Source organism: Nuphar pumila, chromosome 5, assembly GCF_984573655.1.
Source record: "Nuphar pumila chromosome 5, dmNupPumi1.hap1.1, whole genome shotgun sequence".
Classification (NCBI taxonomy): domain Eukaryota; kingdom Viridiplantae; phylum Streptophyta; class Magnoliopsida; order Nymphaeales; family Nymphaeaceae; genus Nuphar; species Nuphar pumila.
Window position 1 is genome coordinate 118136451 of NC_143253.1, and position 21081 is coordinate 118157531.

The 21081-nt window shown below is 38.1% G+C and overlaps 1 protein-coding gene across 1 annotated transcript; it reads left to right on the forward strand.

Moving 5' to 3' along the window:
* Positions 1–15868: 15868 nt before the first annotated feature.
* LOC149838329 (serine hydroxymethyltransferase 7-like) lies at positions 15869–20804 on the forward strand. The gene is made up of 4 exons (XM_090006520.1): positions 15869–17111; positions 18638–19043; positions 20228–20329; positions 20432–20804. The coding sequence occupies exons 1-4, from the start codon at positions 16071–16073 to the stop codon at positions 20650–20652; spliced, it is 1770 nt and encodes a 589-aa protein (XP_089862646.1). The 5' UTR covers positions 15869–16070; the 3' UTR covers positions 20653–20804.
* Positions 20805–21081: the final 277 nt, after the last annotated feature.

Genomic DNA, 21081 nt, shown 5'->3' on the forward strand with positions numbered 1-21081 from the left:
AAATGAAAGAAAGTTCGGCAAAATATTTCCTAATGGTCATTTCACCTTGAAGAAGAGTTAGAGCCTTCTTTTGAAGGTAATATTTATGGGACAAGTCCCTTGAGGTATACATTTTCTCAAGATACTCCCATGCTTGAGAAACCTTTTTTAATTTGATAATATTTGCGTTGATTTTTGTCTGAACGAAAGAAAAAATCCAAGACAAAATTTTGAAAATTTTCATTTCCCATTCATCATGCTTCTTCAAATAATCTTCAAGAGCTTTGGTTCTCCTCCCCTTTAAGGATCTTAATTTCACCTTTCTCCATCAAGGTGATTTTTTATTTCAGTTCTGGGATTGTGCCTTGCACATAACCCCAAAGACCTTTCCCTTTTATGTGAGCCTCCATGTTTCCGGCCCAAACATTATAGTTGGAGCCATTGAGTTTAAATCCAGGAGAGCAATGAGACTCTTTTTCACCCATTAGAGAGGCATCAATGACCAGATTTATGGGATCAAGGGTTGTACTTAGGATTTTTGTCTATTTTATTTAAATCCTAAGTACCTATTGTATTGAAAACTTTGATTCACCATATTTTGTGAATGATATATATAAAAGGCTTTGTTTTTGGTTCACAAATGTTTGGAAGAGAATACCCTCATATTACGTTGGTAACTGTAACCCGCCCAAAGTTGTTTAACCCCCACACGAAAAATATACATTTTTGCTACTTAAAACTAAAAGAGAAAATTTTCAAATTTTTCACTAGAAATTTGGGGTTAGAAATTTTGGGGCGTTACAATGCATGCAAACGTAATAAAAGAACAAACAAATGAATGTACAAACCTAACACTTACGTCACTTGCCAACAAAGTTTCTTTGCCAAATTCATACTCTTTCAGCTCTTCTATGTTCTGTTGCACAACTTTTTTTCCTCTTTAACCTACATGTACAATATGACAAATATACACATATGACTCAGGATATTGATTATATTTGATGCATCATAATTTGTACATTGTTTGAAAAAACTCGAGGTAGTTTGGTTTCCTTTCTACTGCAGCAACTTCTACGACTATACATCGCAAACTACCTAAGATATCCATAGAAGACATAAGACATTGAAGTAATTCATTAAAAAATACTAAATATACAAACAAATAAGCAATTCACTAAACAATGATCAACAAATCCTACATTTTGCAAAACATACGCACTCTAACATATTGTTATTCGTGCTTCCGCCTGTTGTGACCAACCTCACCACATACACTGCACTTGTATAGCACAACATTCTTGTTTTTGTTCTCCGTATGTTAACCTTAGCACACCCTACTTTACAAACTATTTTTGGTGGATAGACACCTATAAGAGTAGATTGAGCGATGTGTGAGATATTATCCGCCATCAGAATAAATGGATATTAATTATATGCAGTTGAATACGATTCAACTGTGAAGAACTTATCACAGTAATCCTCTGATAGGTTGCCTTATATAAAATGCATGTGATTGCATGTTCGTAAGGAATCCCGCTAACCTGCAACTATTCATAAGAGCACCAGTGCTTCTGAAGATCAACACTGTAACAAGATCAACACTGTAACAGTGAGATTGGTCGTGGACTTTGTACTGACGTTGGAGGAAATACACTACTTGCACACGTATTTGTTGTGCATTTTTCTTTAGTTCCTCTAGCTTTTCTTTTACTTTTAGCACCTAGTCATATGTTGCTCGTCATTCTTTCTTTTCTCAAAAAGTTTCATCAGCATGATCACCCTCCATATGCTATTGAGATCAGTATAACGAGAATCTACAAATTGAAGCTCTCTGTTATATTAGACGTTAATCACCCATGTCTTTTTGCTAAAAAATTATTGTTAGCCCAATGTTTTGGTTTCACGCCACTGACAACATAATTGTATGCGAATATGTTTTGCTCCCAAATTTTTTGAAGAAAATAAGTGCATTGTTCTCTCGTGGCTGCTCGAGTTGCACTCCATCAAAGTGCACCAAGTGGTGAACCAAATTTTTTTGAAAAGTTCTTTGTCAAATGCTTCATGCAATATCCAACATAACATATAGGCCATGTATGGGAAACAAAATAGTTTAAACCTTGATACCTATATGAGATAACTATCAATACTCATCTCTTTAAACTCATCGAAGTGTATGAATTTGTGCTTTATACGCAAAAGACATGCCCATGACTTATTGGACTCCTTATCATCAATTGCAAATGCTAAAAAAAATATCTCACCACAAAGATTAATACTATGAACCGACAACAATATACTCGTGTATCTTCCTTTTAGGAACATGTCATATACCATAAGAACTGGAGGGCATCCATTAAAAAACCCAACAATTCTTGGACGAAATGATAGAACAAATATTAAAATTGATCTTTTCGATTGATGTGAGTGTACCCTAGCGATTCTCAGTTAGCCTTCATTAGATGATCCAAATAGGTGGAAAGTATCCTAAAAGACTCTTCAAATAAACCATATAGTGCTTCCTTAATTCGTTCTTGTCCACGCCATGCTTGTTTGTAAGTAACCTCCACACCTTCCTTACGACTGATGTCATTCATGATTTCTCTTGGAGTTATCTTCAAGTTATCGTGCATGTGTTTGTCAATAACACCTGAAATCCATTTGAAAGACACTTTCTCCACTATAAGGTTGCCTAGTGATTCACCATATGTATGCTCGTTTTGATACTTCTTCACTTGAAAGAACTTTGCTCTGCGTACCTTTGTGCAATTGATCTTTCTGGGGCAATCAATCATCATATGCAAGTTTTTCCTCATGCATATGACAATGACTATTATTGCATCTCTTTAAGAAATTTGTTTTATATTTGTTCATGATTACATGATCTTTTAAAAACATGCGACAATACTTGAGATATTAAACCATTTGTCGAAAGCAATTTCTCGATCGTTTGAGACTGTTGTTAGCCACTGAAATTGTTCACAATCATTAAGCTTTTCGTTACGCAATTGGTCATACAAATAAAATGTCTCTACCTCAATGATTTTCAATTGCTATTCATTGTATAAGAATCCATTAAACGAGAACCTATTTAACCACGTCTCATTAGTATAAAAACATAAAATGGTTATACTGCCTAACAAATGTTCATATAACTATACAACATACCAAGGGTTTAACTTCTCTAATGTCATTGGTGCATTGCTTTCACCCGTCATTATTTGTCTCATGTCATTAGTGTCTTTATCCTCCCCTATCGACATGGTATACTCATCATTATCGATATCATCCGATTCTTCACAGTAACATGATCGATGCTACAGCTAATTGACTATTTGGTTGCGTAAAATAAATCAAAATTCATTGTATCTATTGTTTCATTTGCTTCCATGCATGCAACATTCTTGCATTTTCAACATTCAAGATTAATCATCAAAATATCACATTCATGATCACACCTATATCTCAACTATAAATTACATCAAAATTATAAGTTATACTTAGCTTTGTTGTATGCTAAGAAAGGTTGCATGTCATTCAAATTACTACGATGAAGATCATTACAATGAAAATCACTGAAAGTAGTTTGCCCACGTGGTTCCACGTTCTTTACAGTAATCCTTTGATCATGTACAACATCATTATCATTCACTATTTAAGACAGTTAAATAATCGGCAAAAGACTGAGCTCGATGGATGATGCCTGAGATAGAAGCACATTATCCATAGGATTCACATCATTTCATTCATCAACTACTCCTTGATTAACTTTACATACATCCAAGTAAACAACACCACTAAATAGCATCGATTCTACATCATTATCATTCAAAATATCTATCCATATTTGTTGGTTGTTTACGTTTGGAGAATAACTATACCGGAGGCTCAATAAGTTTTTCGCATATTCGGTTTTACGAAATATCAAAACCGTAAATTCCTTAAAGCTACTATATTTGGAGACCACTATAGATCTCCAATTACAGTAATCAAACCTGCACTAGTATACTTTAACTCTTTTAGATGTCATCATTGACTGCCTACAACAACCACTATAGATCTTCAATGACAACAAATATTAACTAAAGGACAAACAAACAATCATAAATCATCTACAACAAAAACAAATATATATATATGAAAAAAATCTAAACATAGTAAACCCTTAACGGTAAATCCAATGAATAGGAAAGTTGATGACAAGACAGGAAAACATATAAAAAACATTCATAGCTATAACAAAAAAATATATGCATGGGCTATTAAATGATCATATCTACAAAAAAAAAATCAAAGTGAAAAATAAACAATATATATATATATATATATATATATATATATATATATATATTGTTTGTATGGAACTCACCTTTTGAATCTATAGATGGGGAAGTCGGTGACAAGGATGATACTGTAGTTCGTCATCCAGTTGGTGAACGCCGACCCTTCCTTCAATCAAACCAACCTATCAAAACATTTCAACTAAGAGATGACCTCTGTGTTACGTGCATTTACATGGGTATACACGAAACAAAGTTGCAAAATCAATAAACTCCTCAAAGCTGAAACACTAAAGCAATTAACATAAAATAAATTAAAGGAAGATACAAAAAAATAAGAAAAATAATATATATATATATAAATCTTAAGTAGCAAAATTTCAGTCCAAAAATGTTTTCTTTGCAATATTATAGTCCATAAAACTTGATGTTTTGAAAATTGGTTTCCCAGCTTGATAATGCAAAAGAAAAAACTTGGAATCATGTGAAATGTGAACATTTGGACCCGATCACACATGTTTGAACTAAAGACTAAAACCACTTAAAACTTTTTTTTTCTTCTTTAAGATGGAGACATGGAAAACACTTGAAAATAAGAGCAAGCAATAAAACAAGTTTACATGTTATGCTAATATACCGATGATATGTACCAGGTCTCATGTACATGGGCAGTTAATGCATTTTCTTGCATGTTTCTCTTCCTCGTTTACTTCATTTCTCTCACTGCCCCAGCATATATGAGAATTCAGATGCTCCACGAAAGGGACTTGCTTGACGCCTTACTCTTCTTTCATTCATCACTAATACAATACTTATTACAAGATTTATTTGACAATAATGCCCTTTCTCAAATATAATAATACAATACATACAGCACAACAGAGTCGTGTCATATAGGGAAAGCCTGTCATTTATGTTAAAGAAAGAAATTTTCTAGCCTCATTGTTACACCATATATATTGAGTGAGGCTACAATAGCATTTTGCTTAAAAAACTAGATACAGAAACTTCAATACTTATCTGGATTGGTGACACTCAATGGTTAAAACTGGATTGCAAATATGCATATGAATGCACATCAAATTTGAGACAACTCTAGGTGGAAATGGGACAAATCATTATAAAAATATATCCTAAGACAAAAAGAATGAGCAAAAACGGAATTTAAGTTAACCAAGAAAACATTAAAAACTCATGAAATGAGAGAAGACCAATTAGCGCACAAGCAACACAGCCTGTGCTTCAATTACAATGAGAGGTTGATTAAAACCAGCATTTCTTCATAGGATAGATAAGTCAATAAGTATGATATTTTCAGACAAGAGCAAATCACATTGATAAATACAATATAATATAACAGTAATTTATTTGTAATTCTTCTGTAAGCCACTGATAAAAAGAGTTAACTCAGAGGGACAGAAATTCCATTGTGCTCTGCGAGGAACATAAATTAGTTTGTGCAGATAAGACTACGATACTTCAATAGTACATTCTCTCCTTATGTTTAAACTACTTTACACCATATAAAAGCCACATATAACAAGTAAAACTGAAGTTCAAACAGATTTAGAACCATACAGATGTCGCCCGTGTTATGATCCTATCATTCACACCAGCAGCTGGAGTTGCATTTTGCAGTCACCATATCACAAATTTCCAACTTCTTTAATTGAAACTGTACATTTTCAGTCAATGATATAAACTTGAGGGGGATTACCAGCTACAGATATATCAATCTTGATTTGCTTTTTTTTTTGTACGTATCAACTGACTAATCATGTTTCTAACATTGCGAGATCAACAATTCATTATTTTGGCTTCTAGACCCCGTCCACGAGAGAACTATTGTCTATTAAAACTACAGTTGACACTAAGATTAAGATTCTGGCAGCCGTTGCAGCCTTCTAATTAGCAAGTAGACTTTACACATCAAATTAGAAGATGTTGGCATTTGCCTACTTCAGTTCTTTTTTAACTAGAAGGTAAATTTGTTAGAAAAAACAGGATAAGTGAAAAGCTGTTTTCCTTTGAAGGAGAGAGAATTACTATACCAACATCACTCAGACACTAAACAGTTCAAGAGAAGAGGATGAGAGAATGTCTAAAAGTGAAGTACTAGAATAAAAGAAGCAAGAAGAGACAGCAAGTAATCAGTCACCGTCAACATAGAGTGAATCGTCTAATAATTACCAAAAGGAAACAAGGGAACTTGTCACATACACTTAGATTTCCTATTCAACACTAACGCAGTGCCCTAAAAAATCAGAAGTAAGCAGGAGGAAAGACACGGCAATGGCTTTTCTCAGCCTTTCTCAGCCTTTCCCAGCCTTTCCCCACCTCAATGGAAAGGCAACAATCGTCTATACTGCTTTATATATTTCTCCCATTTTGCAGAATTGCGACCCTCCCAAAGACAAACAGAAAAAACTGGTATTGAGAATAGCTTCACCAATTCTGCCAGATGCACAAAAATTACCTGCAATTGAACAGGGCCTGATCTGGAAGAAGGTTTTCCTTCTCCCAAAACTTTTACCTGCAATTGAACAGGGCCTAAGTAGGCCGTGTCCAACAGAAAAAGACCCCCTAATCACCCAAAAATTTGACCCCGCTTGCATTACACAGGAAAACTGCATTAGACAACTTGCACTCTACTATTCTCGAGTATCCCAAGCATTCATATTCACAAATCTAATAAATAAAAGAACACAAAATCCAACGATTGATCACTTGGTTTGCCAGTGATCCAGAAAGAAAAACCTAATGCACCTCCCTTACATTTTGCATAGACATCATATAAGAAACAAAATCAATGTATATAAACCAATAAAACATAATTATTCACTGTAAATAATCTGCTAGTTACAAAGCCCCATTAACCATGCCCATATCAGAAATCCTCAAGCCAAATAAAAAAATTTGAAACCCTAAAAAACACAAAAAACAAAACAAAACAAATAATCTGCTAGTTACAAAGCCCCTCACCCTTGCCCAAATAAGAAATCCTCAAGCCAAATAAAAAAAAAACAGAAACCCTAAAAAACACAAAAAAAACCCAAAATATGTTCTTCATGGATAAATCTTTACTCTATGTTAAAAATCTAAGTTATATAACAAAGAAAACTAGAACAATGAAAACCACGTCGAAACGTGGATCTACCTCAATATGCCCCTTTTAAACACACTCACAGATGCGTCCGGTGTTACCGCCTGAGTGCTTTCGTCAGTCAGAGAGGTGGAAAGCAACAGTGTGGATGTGGGAGAGACAAGGAAGGAAGGTGGTGATGCCGTGACTGAGAGGACGGAGAAGGGGACGAGGCCGCCAGGGGCGACAGTAAACTACGGGTCCGAGGGGCGACTGGAGAGGCCACGAGGAAGGAGAAGCCGATAAGGGGACGAAGCCACGAAGGTGAGACTGTGTGGTGAGGAAAGAGAAGGCAAGGCGAGAACGAGAGGCGAGGGGAGAGGGACGAGAAGCGAGGGAACGAGGGGGGAACGAAAGAAAAAAAAAAAGCGAGTGAGGAAACAATATTTTGTTTTGCAGAACGGATTATTAACACAGTTAAAAGGAATTTTTATTAAATCGTATTACTTGCTTGGCGAACTACTCACTTGAAGCCGTAGTTAAAAGTTTAAGAATCGTAATTAAAAGTCTCATAACTTATTATTAGTGAAGGCTCTTTATTGAATCATAGTTAATAATTATTTTTAACTACGGCTTTCTCTTGAGATACTTAGTATCTATTACTTTTTTTATTTTATAATAAAAATTAATTAAAAAGATTTATCTATTGCTCTTCTCTTGAGTGAGACCTTTTGTTCGTTAAGAAAAAGAGTCTCAATTGTTATCAACCTTTGACCATACTTTCTTAATTGTCAATCTCTTGACATGTGTTTAGGGCATGTTTTGGAAAAAAGAAAATTATTTTTACATATGAAAGTGAATCCTACATAAAAATTGAACAATACTACTTAGAATCCTCTGAATTAGTTGCTTATGTTTGTTTTGTTCTAGTTTGTTATTTTTTATGCCATAATAAGTTAAAAATTCGAGCATTTTTAAATTGGATTTGATTTTAATTAGATAAAAATATAATTTTTTAATATGTTTTAAAAATATAATACAATATTTTAGTCATAGTGTAAGATAAAAAACCACTATATCATGTACAAAACTGACACAAGACAAAGCCATAATGTATTGGGGTTGGGGTCAAAGATCCAGTTATGGATCCATTCTTTATTTTTTGGATTTTAGTTAGGATTTAGATTTATTTTAAATCCAAATTAGATTAGGGTTTTACTCTTTTTGTCTATAAAAGTTCTTTGCAATGGCTTTTATTTTAAGAGAGTGAATTTATGAGTATTTTTCTTAAATTTTTATACATTTTTCATTAAATCTATATTTTCTCCTAGTGTAGTAGTTTTATTGATCGTAAATTTTCTTGCGAAGTAGACAATTGATTTTACACCATTTGGTATCAAAGCAAGAGATTATCACATAGATTGGCATTGGATAAATTTCAAGAATATGACATTCACATGTAATGTATGATCGATCTCCACATGAGGTGGCTTAATTATAGCTCCCCGATGATTTTTTCAGTTCAACAACACTCAAAGTCGTTGATCAACAAATCCTTTAGCAACACCCAAGTACCAACACCACTACTATCTTCCCATTCACCATCTGCCTTCTTTTCAATCTCTTTCTTTCTCTTTCACCAACCACCACTAGTTACCCTCCTTTGGTGTGCTGGAAGTCAGATCATGGTTGTCGACAAACCATGACTAGCGACAAGCCTAACCGGTTGCACCTAGCCCATTAGATTCCTCTCAACTTGTCCTTTCTTCTTCTTACCTTTCCTCTTATCCGATTGCCAACGATAAGAATCCGACCAGCAGAGATCCCACTGGCGGGTAGCTGTCGGCCACCCAAGACTGGAGGAGCCTTCGGCCGCCTGCCGATGGCTCCTCATGGATGGAGGTGGCGGGTGGGCACCAAAACCCTAACCCCACCACCATCCTCCCTTCTCTCCATCGCAAAGATGAGTGGAGGGAACCGAGCTGGTCCAGTTCTGAACAGGTTCAATCCTATCACAATTCTTTTGCATAATGTAGGCCAACATCTACAACTGGTTAAGAGTTCTAGAACTTGTGTCTTATACCAGTTTAGATTCCAATTGAACCCAAAACCCACTATATCTACTCCAAGTCTATCCCAACTCTTATTTGAACTCTTCAAGTCCAACCCAATATTAATTTTCTAGTCTCAATTCATCATACCCATCTAACTCCAATTGAATAATCATTAGGAAGTTTCACAGAATTAGCCCAACTATTTTTGGGACAAATGAGAACATAACTTAGAAGAAACATGAGAGTGTGTAGGGTTTGGAACCACATTTGTCTTGAGAGAGCAATAGCATACTTGCAAGAGCCACTCAATGTGATGACAAATAAGAATTCATATGAGCCTCTCAATGTTTCTCTTCCTTTGTAACCAAAGAATACACATTTTTCAAAACGGTTCATGGGGGAGATTCTTTCTTATAAAAGAACTATATGAATCATTTAGTCCCATGAGAAACTGAATGACTCTTTACCTATGCTGTTATTCAGCAATGACTTTCATGGCTCCACAAGCGCAAATGAGACTAGGCGAATATGAAGTCAACTCATCCCAATACCACTTTAGGCGAAGTAACCAACAATGGACAATGATTCTTTTTGCCCGAGCAGGTTGTATGTTACCCCCTGAACAAGGGGCCGCGTGTTCAGGGGTCCGAATGAGTGCCACGTGGCACTCATTCGGCTGGTTGTGTATGGAGGAAGGAATATTGCAAAACCCAAGATCTTCCTCCGTACATAACCAGCCGAATGAGTGCCACGTGGCACTCATTCGGACCCCTGAACAAGCGGCCCCGTGTTCCAGGGGAAACATACACCACCCTCTCTCTTTTTGCAATCGAGCTATGGCACTTTGAATTTGGAATATTCTCGAAGTATAGCTCAGAGTGAAGGTCCAACCAAACCTCATGGGCAGTAATAGCATATATAACACTATTCGCAAATTCTCATGAAAATGAGTTGAGTAACCATGATAAAATCATGTTGTTAGAGCGTAGCCACTTCGGATATTCAGCTACAATAAGTTCAAGGGCAGATATAGTCTCATCGACGAATCCAAGTTTGTTTTTGGCGCTTAAATCTATTATCATGGCGCGACTCCAAGTTGCATCATTATCACCACTGTCAACACTCGGGTTGTAGAATGGACTAGAGACATCCAATAGATAATCAAGGGTCTGATTTTGGTTGGCCATGGCTACTTACCTCTGTCACTAACAAGAGACGATAACAAACACAGTCAACTGAGCACGAACCTGCTCCTGCTGCAGATATCAAGAACAACAGTTGAGAGAGGTCGAACATCTCTTGCTACAGTCGATCTCAAAATATTCCAATATTAAAATTATCGAGTTCAACCTAAACAGATTTGATATTGTACTACATATTTACCCTTTCAAATACGTTTAGGGCATGTTTGGTATCAGAAAAAAATCTCATAAGAAAATAAATTTTGCACACTAGATGTTTAATGTAAAAACTTTTCTTTAAGAAAAAAATTCTCTTGTTTGTATGATATGAGAAAATTGGGTTGGAAAAGTATTAGAGAGTTTTGATTAGGGTGAGGGCTGCCCACAAAACAAAAAGTTTTTTTATAGAAAAAATTCTACATTTCTAAGATGCAGATATTTTTGCTTTCAAAATCAGGGCAAACTAGAAAAATTTTCCTTTAATTCAATTTTTTTTTTATTGTTTGCAACAGATAGAAAGTTGCCACTTGGATTTTTACTGGCATTTTCCTGCTTCTAGATGTGCCCTTAGTTTTTTATGCAAATCACTTGTCCTATTCGCAAGAAAATCTACGATCCACTAAACTACTCCTACACTATGCTAGGAGAAACTATAGGTCTAATAATAAATATACAGAAATTTAAGAAAATTACTCATAAATTCATTTCATCTCTCTCTGAAAATAAAAGCTATTACAAAGAATATTTATAGGCAAAAAGAACAAAACCCTAATCTAATATGGATCTAAAATCCAAAAAATACAAAGTGGATCCATAAATGGAACTTAGACCCGAATACATTATGAATCTGTTCTTCGTTATTCTCCTTGGGTTGTAAAAGACTGGCCTTGAGTCTGGCTCACTTTCACTTCCAGTTTCGTGACACTGCTATGAACTATAGATCTAATGCAACTTCACGTACATGCAAACTCGCTAATTAAGCATCGATCAATAATATCTGGTACTGGTAGGATCCGATCCATAGAAGTCTCAATCATGTGGAGTATAATGATCTAACCTATTAGTTGTTGATCCTGGAGTGTGGCAAATGGATCTACATATAAGATTTGGGCCAAGGTCCATTTGGAAATGCTCTAGATGTCTTTTGACTAGGTTTTGATGTGATATTGAGTTTGAAATAAGGTTGGGTAGCTAGAGGCTCAACTGGTTTGGACTTTGGGACAGGTTCCTTTTGAATTAATTAGATCCAATTATGGGATTGGGTTTAAGACTAAGCTAGGCTTGTCAGACATTGGGACATGAGGGTCCAGGATAGGTTTTACATCCAAATCTTCTTGAACTGGATTTGAGCATGGAGTAGGTTCTAGGAAAGGCTTCGAGAGAGGTTTTTTTGAACTAAGTTTTGGATTTGGTTTTAATTGGGTTTCACCTACTTGGGCTTCTTTTTCCCACTTCTGCTTCTCTTGGACATCTAACGCCATTTGAATTGCTTGTACTAGTGAGGTGATTTTAGATCGATCCAATCTAATGCTTATGAGAAACTGTAGTCTAAAAATATACATGACAATAAACTTTTCTTCGGTTTCTTCAATCTGAGCTTGTGATATAAGATGATACAACTCTTCAGTATACTCAACAACAAATTTAGTACCTTGATAAATTAAACAGTATTGCATGTAGGCTTCTTCGACTTCATGTGGATCAAGTCTCATTGGATCCACTCTTTGCTTAGATGGGGCATGTGGGTTTGAGGTTGGGTTAGGTTTTGGATCATGGGTCAAGTTTGGGTTTGGATAACTAGGTTGTTGGGTTCGGAATTGGGTCTGAGCTAAATTTTGGATCTTGCATTGGGTCAAGGCTTGGATAAGTAGGAGGACAGGTTGAAATAGGATCCGGTTGGTTTGAATAAGGGTTTGGGTTACATTGGGTTGGTTTAATTAGGTGGGTTATGATACGGGTAGTGTCCAAATCCAAGCTTTGCATCAGGGATCTGTTAAAATCTCTAACAAGATTGTTTTGGATAACGTCTTATGCATTCCTTCTAAATTCAATCTTTTGTCAGTTAGTAAGCTGTTTATTTTTTTATTTTTTTTAACCAACATTTTCACTTTCACAGTTCATATTTTTATTATTTTCCCCTTTAAGAAGGTATAGATTATTAACGTGAAAGATTTCAAATCAATGGAGTACAAAAATCGCAAAAAGATTGAAATAGCATAAAAAATAAAAATATTAAAAAAATTAGAACCCCCTAAAAATATTAAACCGAATAAGCCTTTTTGTAAAATTGATTTTGCTTTATTTATGTTCAGAGGGAGATGAGAATGTTAGAATGAAAGGTTTTGCAAGAGAACCAACAGGGAGCTCTGACTATCTGGTAGGAGCAGTTTGTGCAAGTCACCATGTGATGGGATGTTGCAAGTTCAAACCCTACTGGTATATGGGTGGTTGAATAACTGCCTGGTAAATGCTGTTTGTAAAAAAGAGGAAGCTCTATTATGAAAAAAAAAAAATTTTTTGTGAGAAAATGATCATGAAGATATAAAGGGTATTTCCTTTTCAGATGGGTAAATGTCTGATTGACTCAGATAGCTTGAATAAACTTAATAAAACAGGTATTTTTGAATTACAACAATTGTTAGCCAGAATTTGAATTATCAAAAATATTTGGTGTTATTTTGCAAATAAACTCAAAGAAAATTCTCGCCACAATAACCTTTACGTATGCCAGCCTGAAAATAAAAAAATGAATGAATGTTGAACCGGTAAACCCCTAAACCCAAGATGGAAAAATAATAGGGTTATTTTCTGATTCAGATCCCTATTTTACCTGATATTCCATGTCAAGTGCTACTTTTTTTTAGATTTCTGATGCAGTTCAAACTTTAACGGTATAAAAATTTACTATTTTTCTCTTTTTTCACTAAAAAACACCCATCTTTTGAAACGCAGAAAAACATATCTCCTATTGACCCAACCTTTGGTGATGATCTTAGGAATGGATCATAGTTACAACTTGAGTCCCAAATGGATCTTACCCATATTCCGATTCTCAATGGCTTACATCCGGATTTAGGTCAAATTTGGAACGAATATATCAAGGTTTACTTAGACCCAGATGGGAACTGAATAAACATTACCGGATACCAACACATTCTTGCATAAAAATCAATATGGGTCATTTTTACATAAAAATTAGAATATGGTTTAGAAGGGGACTGATCCAACCCATTTTTACATAAAAATTAATACGTTGAACTTGTTTTACTTCACAAGGTCTCATTTTTTTTTACCAGATTCCGAGCTTTATTTTAAGATCTAAGCCGGATCCATAACTAAAAGAAGAACCAATCCTCAAAAACCCGGTCCAAAACTATATCTCACCCGTATCTTCATATTAGATGCCTATACAAACTTGGGTCAAATCCATAAGAAATATATTTGTGTTTATCTGGATTTACGTTGGAAACAAACTTCCCTTATAGTCGGATTTGGGTCAAAATCGGTTCTAACTGGACTCATTATTTTTTATTAAAAATCAATGGTTTTAACTCATTTTAAGCATATTCAATATCATAAAGGCTTATAGTGCAACTCAGAAATTTTGGATCGGGTTCCAATATCATAATGCAACGTTATTCTAAAATCGGATATGAGTCGGATCTGTCTGGAACCTGAGAGAGAACTATGATCTGTTAATAAGCTCATCCTCAAAGAGAGGGCCGTAGGATTAGTTTGGTTATTTATATATATATAAAAAGAGGTAAGTCTATGGTGTGGATGTGCATATGATATGTCAATGAGTTGAATATTGCTCATATTTTTTTTTAAAGCGAATCTAACGTTATGGACACGATTTAGAACAACTTTTAAATTGCATTGAATTTTTTCATAACTTTAAAAAAGACATTTTTATATTGAAAAGACATGATTCAAGGGTTCATCCCTAACCAATGTTGTCAGTATCGGTATCCGCCCTGAATTCGTTGGCCCGCCAATTCAGCTGTATCGGCCGATACCGATACTCAACTCTAAAAATAATAAAAATTTATAACTTGTCAATCACAACGTGTAACGTGTTAAACCATTAAAATAAATTTAAAATAATATTAAAAAAGTATTTTTTTATAATTATTAGAAAATAATCTATTTAGATAGCAGTGTTCCTTAACAAATTGACTATGTCGAATACATCTGCAGGATAGGGATGGCAGTGGACCGGGGGAAAGCGGGGCCCCACCCAGCCTCGCCCAGTTTGGACCGGGGATGAAGGGTATGAAATGGGGATGGAGGCAGAGACGAAGGTTAAAATCCATCCCCGTCCGGGGGTGGAGGTGGGGATGGACATGCACTTTTCCCTGCCCCGCCCCATCCCCGCCACGATCCCCGCCTCATCCCCGCCTCAACCACTTTTCCCTGCAATATCCCCGCCCCGCCCTGCCTCATCCTTGTCTGAACTGGGGATGGAGGACATGAAACGGAGATGAAGGCGGGGGTGGAGGATAAAATCCATCCCGGCCGGGGATGGAGGCGGGGGTGGAGGATAAAATCTTGAGGCGGGGCGGGGGTGGAGACCTTGTCCCCCGCCCCGCCCCACTGCCATCCCTACTACAGGGTTACATATGCACATCCACACGAGAGACTTATCCTTAAAAAAACAATCGCATATTTACAACTTTCAACTAATTCGTACTGTATGCACATTCACACCGAGCTAGGATCATGGCGCGGCTGCCCTCCATCTGCTTTTGGGCCCTACAACTGACAGACTGTCAGCCAGGTGCAGAGGCACACTCAAATTGTGCCATGTGATGCCACCTGGCTCATCCACACCAGAGACTTGTCCTTTAAAAAGCAATCACCTGTTTATACGTTTTCACCAAAACTTTGGATTTTGGAGTGCATCCGGAATTTTAGAAACTATGGTGCACGACATGGAATATCAGGTAAAGGATGGGTTTTGTCAAGAAATTATCAAAAATAATATAAACAAAAAGACTGCTGGACATTTGAAATCCGACGGTTCAGATTTATCATCCATTTGGGGGTTTTCCCCATCGCACGGTGATGATGGTGTCGCATGGAGTGATGTGTAGGTCCGAGCTCATGCAACATTTTTGCTGAGGGGCTGGTGACCTCCTGGCACCTGTCACCTGTTCTGGATCGCGTCCAGGTTCATCCTGAAAGTTTTTCGTATCAGATTCACCCCCTTTAAAAAGGAGTGGAGGCCACCGCAAACGTACCTCTCTCTCTCTCTCTCTCTCTCGCGCGCGCGCTCGCTCGCTCAGGGTTCTAAAGAACCTTCTAGAATTTCATGGAAGCCACCCCCGCCACCGCCACAGCCACCGCCACCGTCACGCTCCGACGATCCTACTGCCGCCTCGCCCGCTGTTGTCGCCGTTCCGTCTCCTTGACTCAGAAGTAGGAGGAAGGAGGAGAGGGGTAGAAAACAACAGTCGCGATCGAGAAATTTTCTTCCGTTCCGTTGGGGTTTCCGATGGATCTCTCGGATTCTCAGTCGAATCATTCGCTAGGGTTCCAGCAGCTGAACCCGCCGCCGCAGACGCCGGGCACCGACGACTCGATGTCGCTGCAGATCGATTCGAGCGTCTTGGATTCCGGCAGCTCTCGCCGGATTCCGCTCCAGTTGCTCGACCAACCGGAGCACACAAGGAGCGACGCCGATTCCGTTCGGGACCGGGACGGGGAGGAATTCAGCATCCTTGGGTACCCGATGTGCCTGAAGCGCCGCAGGGAGGCCGAGCCCTCGCCCCTTTCCACGCCCTCTCCGGCCTTGAGGCGGCCGGATTCTGGGTGCTCGAACTCCGCGCCCACGGGCGTGCACGGGATGGAGGCGAGGCGGGCGGCGGTGAGAGCGTGGGCGAACCAGCCGCTGGAGGTTGCGGACCCGGATGTCTGGGAAATCATGGAGAAGGAGAAGCAGCGGCAGTTCAAGGGGATCGAACTCATTGCATCGGAGAACTTCGTGTGCAGGGGCGTGCTGGAGGCACTCGGGAGCCACCTGACGAATAAGTATTCGGAAGGTTTGCCTGGTGCGAGGTACTACGTGGGCAACCGATTCATCGACCAGATTGAATTGCTCTGCTACGAGCGGGCATTGGCGGCGTTTCATCTCGATCCTGAGAAGTGGGGGGTAAACGTCCAGCCGTACTCATGCACCTCGGCGAATTTCGCGGTTTACACAGGCCTTCTTCTTCCCAAGGATCGGATCATGGGCTTGGATTCCCCATCTGGTGGACATTTGAGTCACGGTTACTATACGCCGAGCGGGAAGAAGGTCTCGGGAGCATCGATCTTCTTTGAGAGCCTTCCATATAAGGTGAACCCCCATACAGGATACATCGACCACGAGAAATTGGAAGAGAAGGCGCTCGATTATCGTCCCAAGATACTGATATGTGGTGGAAGCTCATACCCACGAGAATGGGATTACGCTCGTTTCCGGCAAATCGCCGATAAATGCGGAGCTGTATTGATGTGCGACATGGCCCATATTAGTGGTCTTGTGGCTGCCAAGGTATGAACAGAAACTGCAATGCTTATGCAAGCTGTTGGCTTTGTTCTGTTTCTGAGACTAGCTCACTGTATCAGTCCGAGCGTTTGTTGCATGAAATTAAATGTTAGAATATTCATCTCTGCCATCATATTTTCATTCTGTTGTTCATGGGTTCATTTCTTTGATGTGTTGACAATTTCTCTAGCTATGCAATCTATGATATGGGATTCAGGAACAATGTGATCATATTTTCTGTTTGATGATTATTGTTTATTAGATGAATCTGTCATTTGAAGCCAAACGGCTATGAACTTTGGTTGCAATTGCGACTGCAAAGAGATCAGCTCTTGATTCTCATTAGGTTTATTTGTCCCTTTATTATGTTTTTTGTAATATATGTAATTCTCATGTGAACAACTCCATGAACGCTTACTTTTTTTATAATCTGCAAGCATTCTATCACTACCGAGCATATGTAACTCTTTTCTTTGATTTCCTGTATCTAGGAAAGTCATTCTATTTCGGTTGTACAGAAAGACGCTTTGCTGCAGATCAGTCATCCGATATGTCAAATTTGCATGTTACAACTTTTTCCTGACACTTTTTTGTATTAACTGGCAACTTTGGCATTGTTTTGCTAGTGCTTTGCATGTGCACTAGCGAACCATAATTCTAGTGGTTTGCATGTGACTTGGCATTGGTCATCTTGTTATTTCCCATTAAATGACACTGACTGCAGAGGCGTAGTCCAGGATGTCAAATTTTCATGTGCACAAGCATGCTCTCCCACATGCTTGGTCACATGTGAGATTCACCATAATCAACAAAAAGAACAGAAAAAAAGAAACCAAAAGTTCTGAAGCTTGGCTTTTCTAGAACTCATCTAGCTACTTCATGGCTGAAAGGTATTGGGAAAACCAGGCAACCAGTTGTCAATGTGGTTTTTTAATGTGCTTTTCCAGTCAAATTGCATGGACGGTATCATCCTCTTGAGGCAGAACTTTTATTATGTAATGGAAGGAAAATTGAGGAAGTGTCCACTCTGTTCCATTTGTTTTTTTGGCCTTCTGTTGGCGATGTACTTCACCGGTTATTTAGGATTTTATTGAAGCTGAAGTTAGCTAGGGCACACTGAAAATGCTTGAGAGTTTTCTATCGAGCTTTGTTAGAACTGAACATCTTGTTCTTTAATAGTTTGTGATAAAGTGATAATTATGGAATGGATGAACCCAGTCATAATGATCTTATCTCACCTGCTTTGACCTTTGCATCATCCTTGTTTTTGTTTATTGGTGTTCTACTTGCAAGCATTTTCAGATTGATTGACCTCAAATGTATATAAAGCTAGACTATTGTTTATATGCACGTATGCTTTATCTGTGTCCCTTAATAATACTGTATGCTCCTGTGTTGACAACTTGAAGAATCTGATTTTGTATGTTACATTATAGATGACTTCTTTTGCCCAATTTTTTTTGTCATTGGCGTTGGCAACCTGCAAGTTGCTTCAATAGTTTCTGATTTATCCTGTTTTCCATTGCTTGCAGGAATGCTCAAGTCCGTTTGATTACTGTGACATTGTTACTTCAACAACTCACAAAAGCCTCCGTGGTCCACGAGGAGGAATAATTTTTTACCGGAAGGGCATGAAACCAAAGAGAAGAGGGTTGTCTCCTTTTCAAGTGGATGAAAATGAGCAGTATGATTTTGAGGAGAGGATAAATTTTGCTGTATTCCCATCTTTACAAGGTGGACCTCATAATAACCACATTGCTGCTCTTGCAGTAGCCTTGAAGCAAGTTGCCAGCCCCGAGTACAAGGCATACATGCAACAAGTGAAGAAAAATGCTCAGGTTTTTGCAGCTGCTTTGCTTAGAAGAAAATGCAGACTAGTTACTGGAGGCACAGACAATCACTTGATATTATGGGATTTAAGGCCTTTGGGTTTAACAGGTATTCAAAACCACCAACATAAATCAATTTTCTTCTGTTTCCACTCTCCATTGAGTGGTTTTGAACTCAGCCTGATAATCTAATCCTTTGTGTTATGCTAATACTATTTGCTTTACTGCATGCTTCCTCTTGTTTCTGTTCTTTTCAGCTTTGTAGGTTCAATTGAATTGGTTGATAGATGTTCAAGGGATCATATTTGAATTGCTTAGTTGCAGGTTGCTAGTTAGACATGTAAACAGTTTTTTTATGATGAGGAACCCTCGCTGAAGCGAGGGAAAACCCCAGGTGGGCCCCCACGACCACCCTGCCTTACGTGGCCACCTCTGAAAGCTACGGACACACCCCTGTGCCAGCGGGGTTTGATCTGGGGTCTTCAACTCAACACCTTCAAAACCACCTCTCTGGCCATGCGGGCGAGCACCGCTGTGGTTTAAACATTTTTTTTATATGACTACTTTGTTGCAGTGTGTGTGTGCAAAAAGGTTAAACTCCAGTCAATCTTGCATCTCTTTTTGTGTTGCTAGTTAGCATCTATCTTCTTGAATGTTGTGGTGCTTCTTGGTGCATGTTGAACTGTTGCAGTAAATTCGGTTTTGATGCCAATCATTGTTGGATTTCGCTGCTAGGTAATGATTTCCCCTTCTTAAGATGTCATACAGGGTGCCAGAGACTGCATAATGCCATGTGATGTTGAAACATAAATTGTTATTTTTTGACCAACATTAGCAAGGGGCGTTCTTTGATATATATATATATATGAACTTCCAAACAAGCTCTCCAAGTGGTATGTGCATGGCCGCACAAACTAGAACTTCTTCATGCACTTCTACTTTGTGTATTTGAAAGATTGCCCTCACGCTAAGGAGTGTCCACATTTTCTCCTTGAGGTGTCCCTTTAAGTAGTTTCTGCTTTGCCTCATAAGGAAGCTTCACCTTCTTTTGGTCCTCGGCTTACTGGGTGACCAATGTGGTGGCAACTCAATGAGATAACAATATTCTTGTGGTCTTCAGTTTACAGAAGTTGCACTGCTTGCTTTAATTATTTGTGCAATTGTGAGATGCATGTATCACTGTGGATGGTGTACTTGATCAAATTTATTCCATAGCTGTGACGTTGATTGTCTGTTGGAGGTTTGTATCTGTGTTGCGGGTTCTGACCTTTCTGCTTTTTAACCCTGTTTCAGGTAAGAACTATGAGAAGGTTTGTGAAAGCTGCCATATTAGCCTAAACAAAAGCGCTATATTTGGTGATAATGGTGCTGTATCCTCTGCAGCTGTGAGGATTGGTAAGATTATCGTCCTGTGACGATGAATGTGCTCTGCATGCTTGTTATGTCATCCCAAGTATTGGCTGTTTCTTAATTTTTATTCCCTTCACCTGTGATCAGGAACCCCTGCAATGACGTCGAGAGGTTGTTTGGAGAATGATTTTGAGACGATTGCTGAGTTTCTTCTGAAGGCAGCTCAGATTGCAAGCGCAATACAAAGGGAGCATGGGAAGTTACAGAAGGATTTCTTGAAGGGCCTCCACAACAAGGATGCCCTTGACCTTAGAATGCGTGTGGAGAATTTTGCAGTGCAGTTTGCAATGCCTGCATTCGACCTGTGAACGTTTTACTTCTACGCCAAGACTAACAGCATGTATAGAAGTCCCGTGGCCTTGTGCTTTTTCTTGTCACGTGTCTTTGTTTGTATATAAGATATGAATTGCATTTGATTATAGTTTTCCGTCAGAGATAAATATACATATTGATTGATGCATTTGTTTACTTTTTAAAAGTCTTGTCTTCCGTATGTTCTCAATAAAAGAATAATAAGAAAAGTCTTACAGGACCCATTCTTAGTGGGTTTCCAATCCAAGCTTTACATCGTCGATCTTACCCGACAGGTGTGTTTGACGTTTCTCAGGAAGTTGATGTTTTCAATTGTAAATTTTGTTTGCATTGTGTGCTATGTCTGCTTAAAAAATCTGCCTATTAAAAACAACGGCAAAATTCTTGCATACCCGAGCTATATGGTATCTGTCAAAAATCTTGTG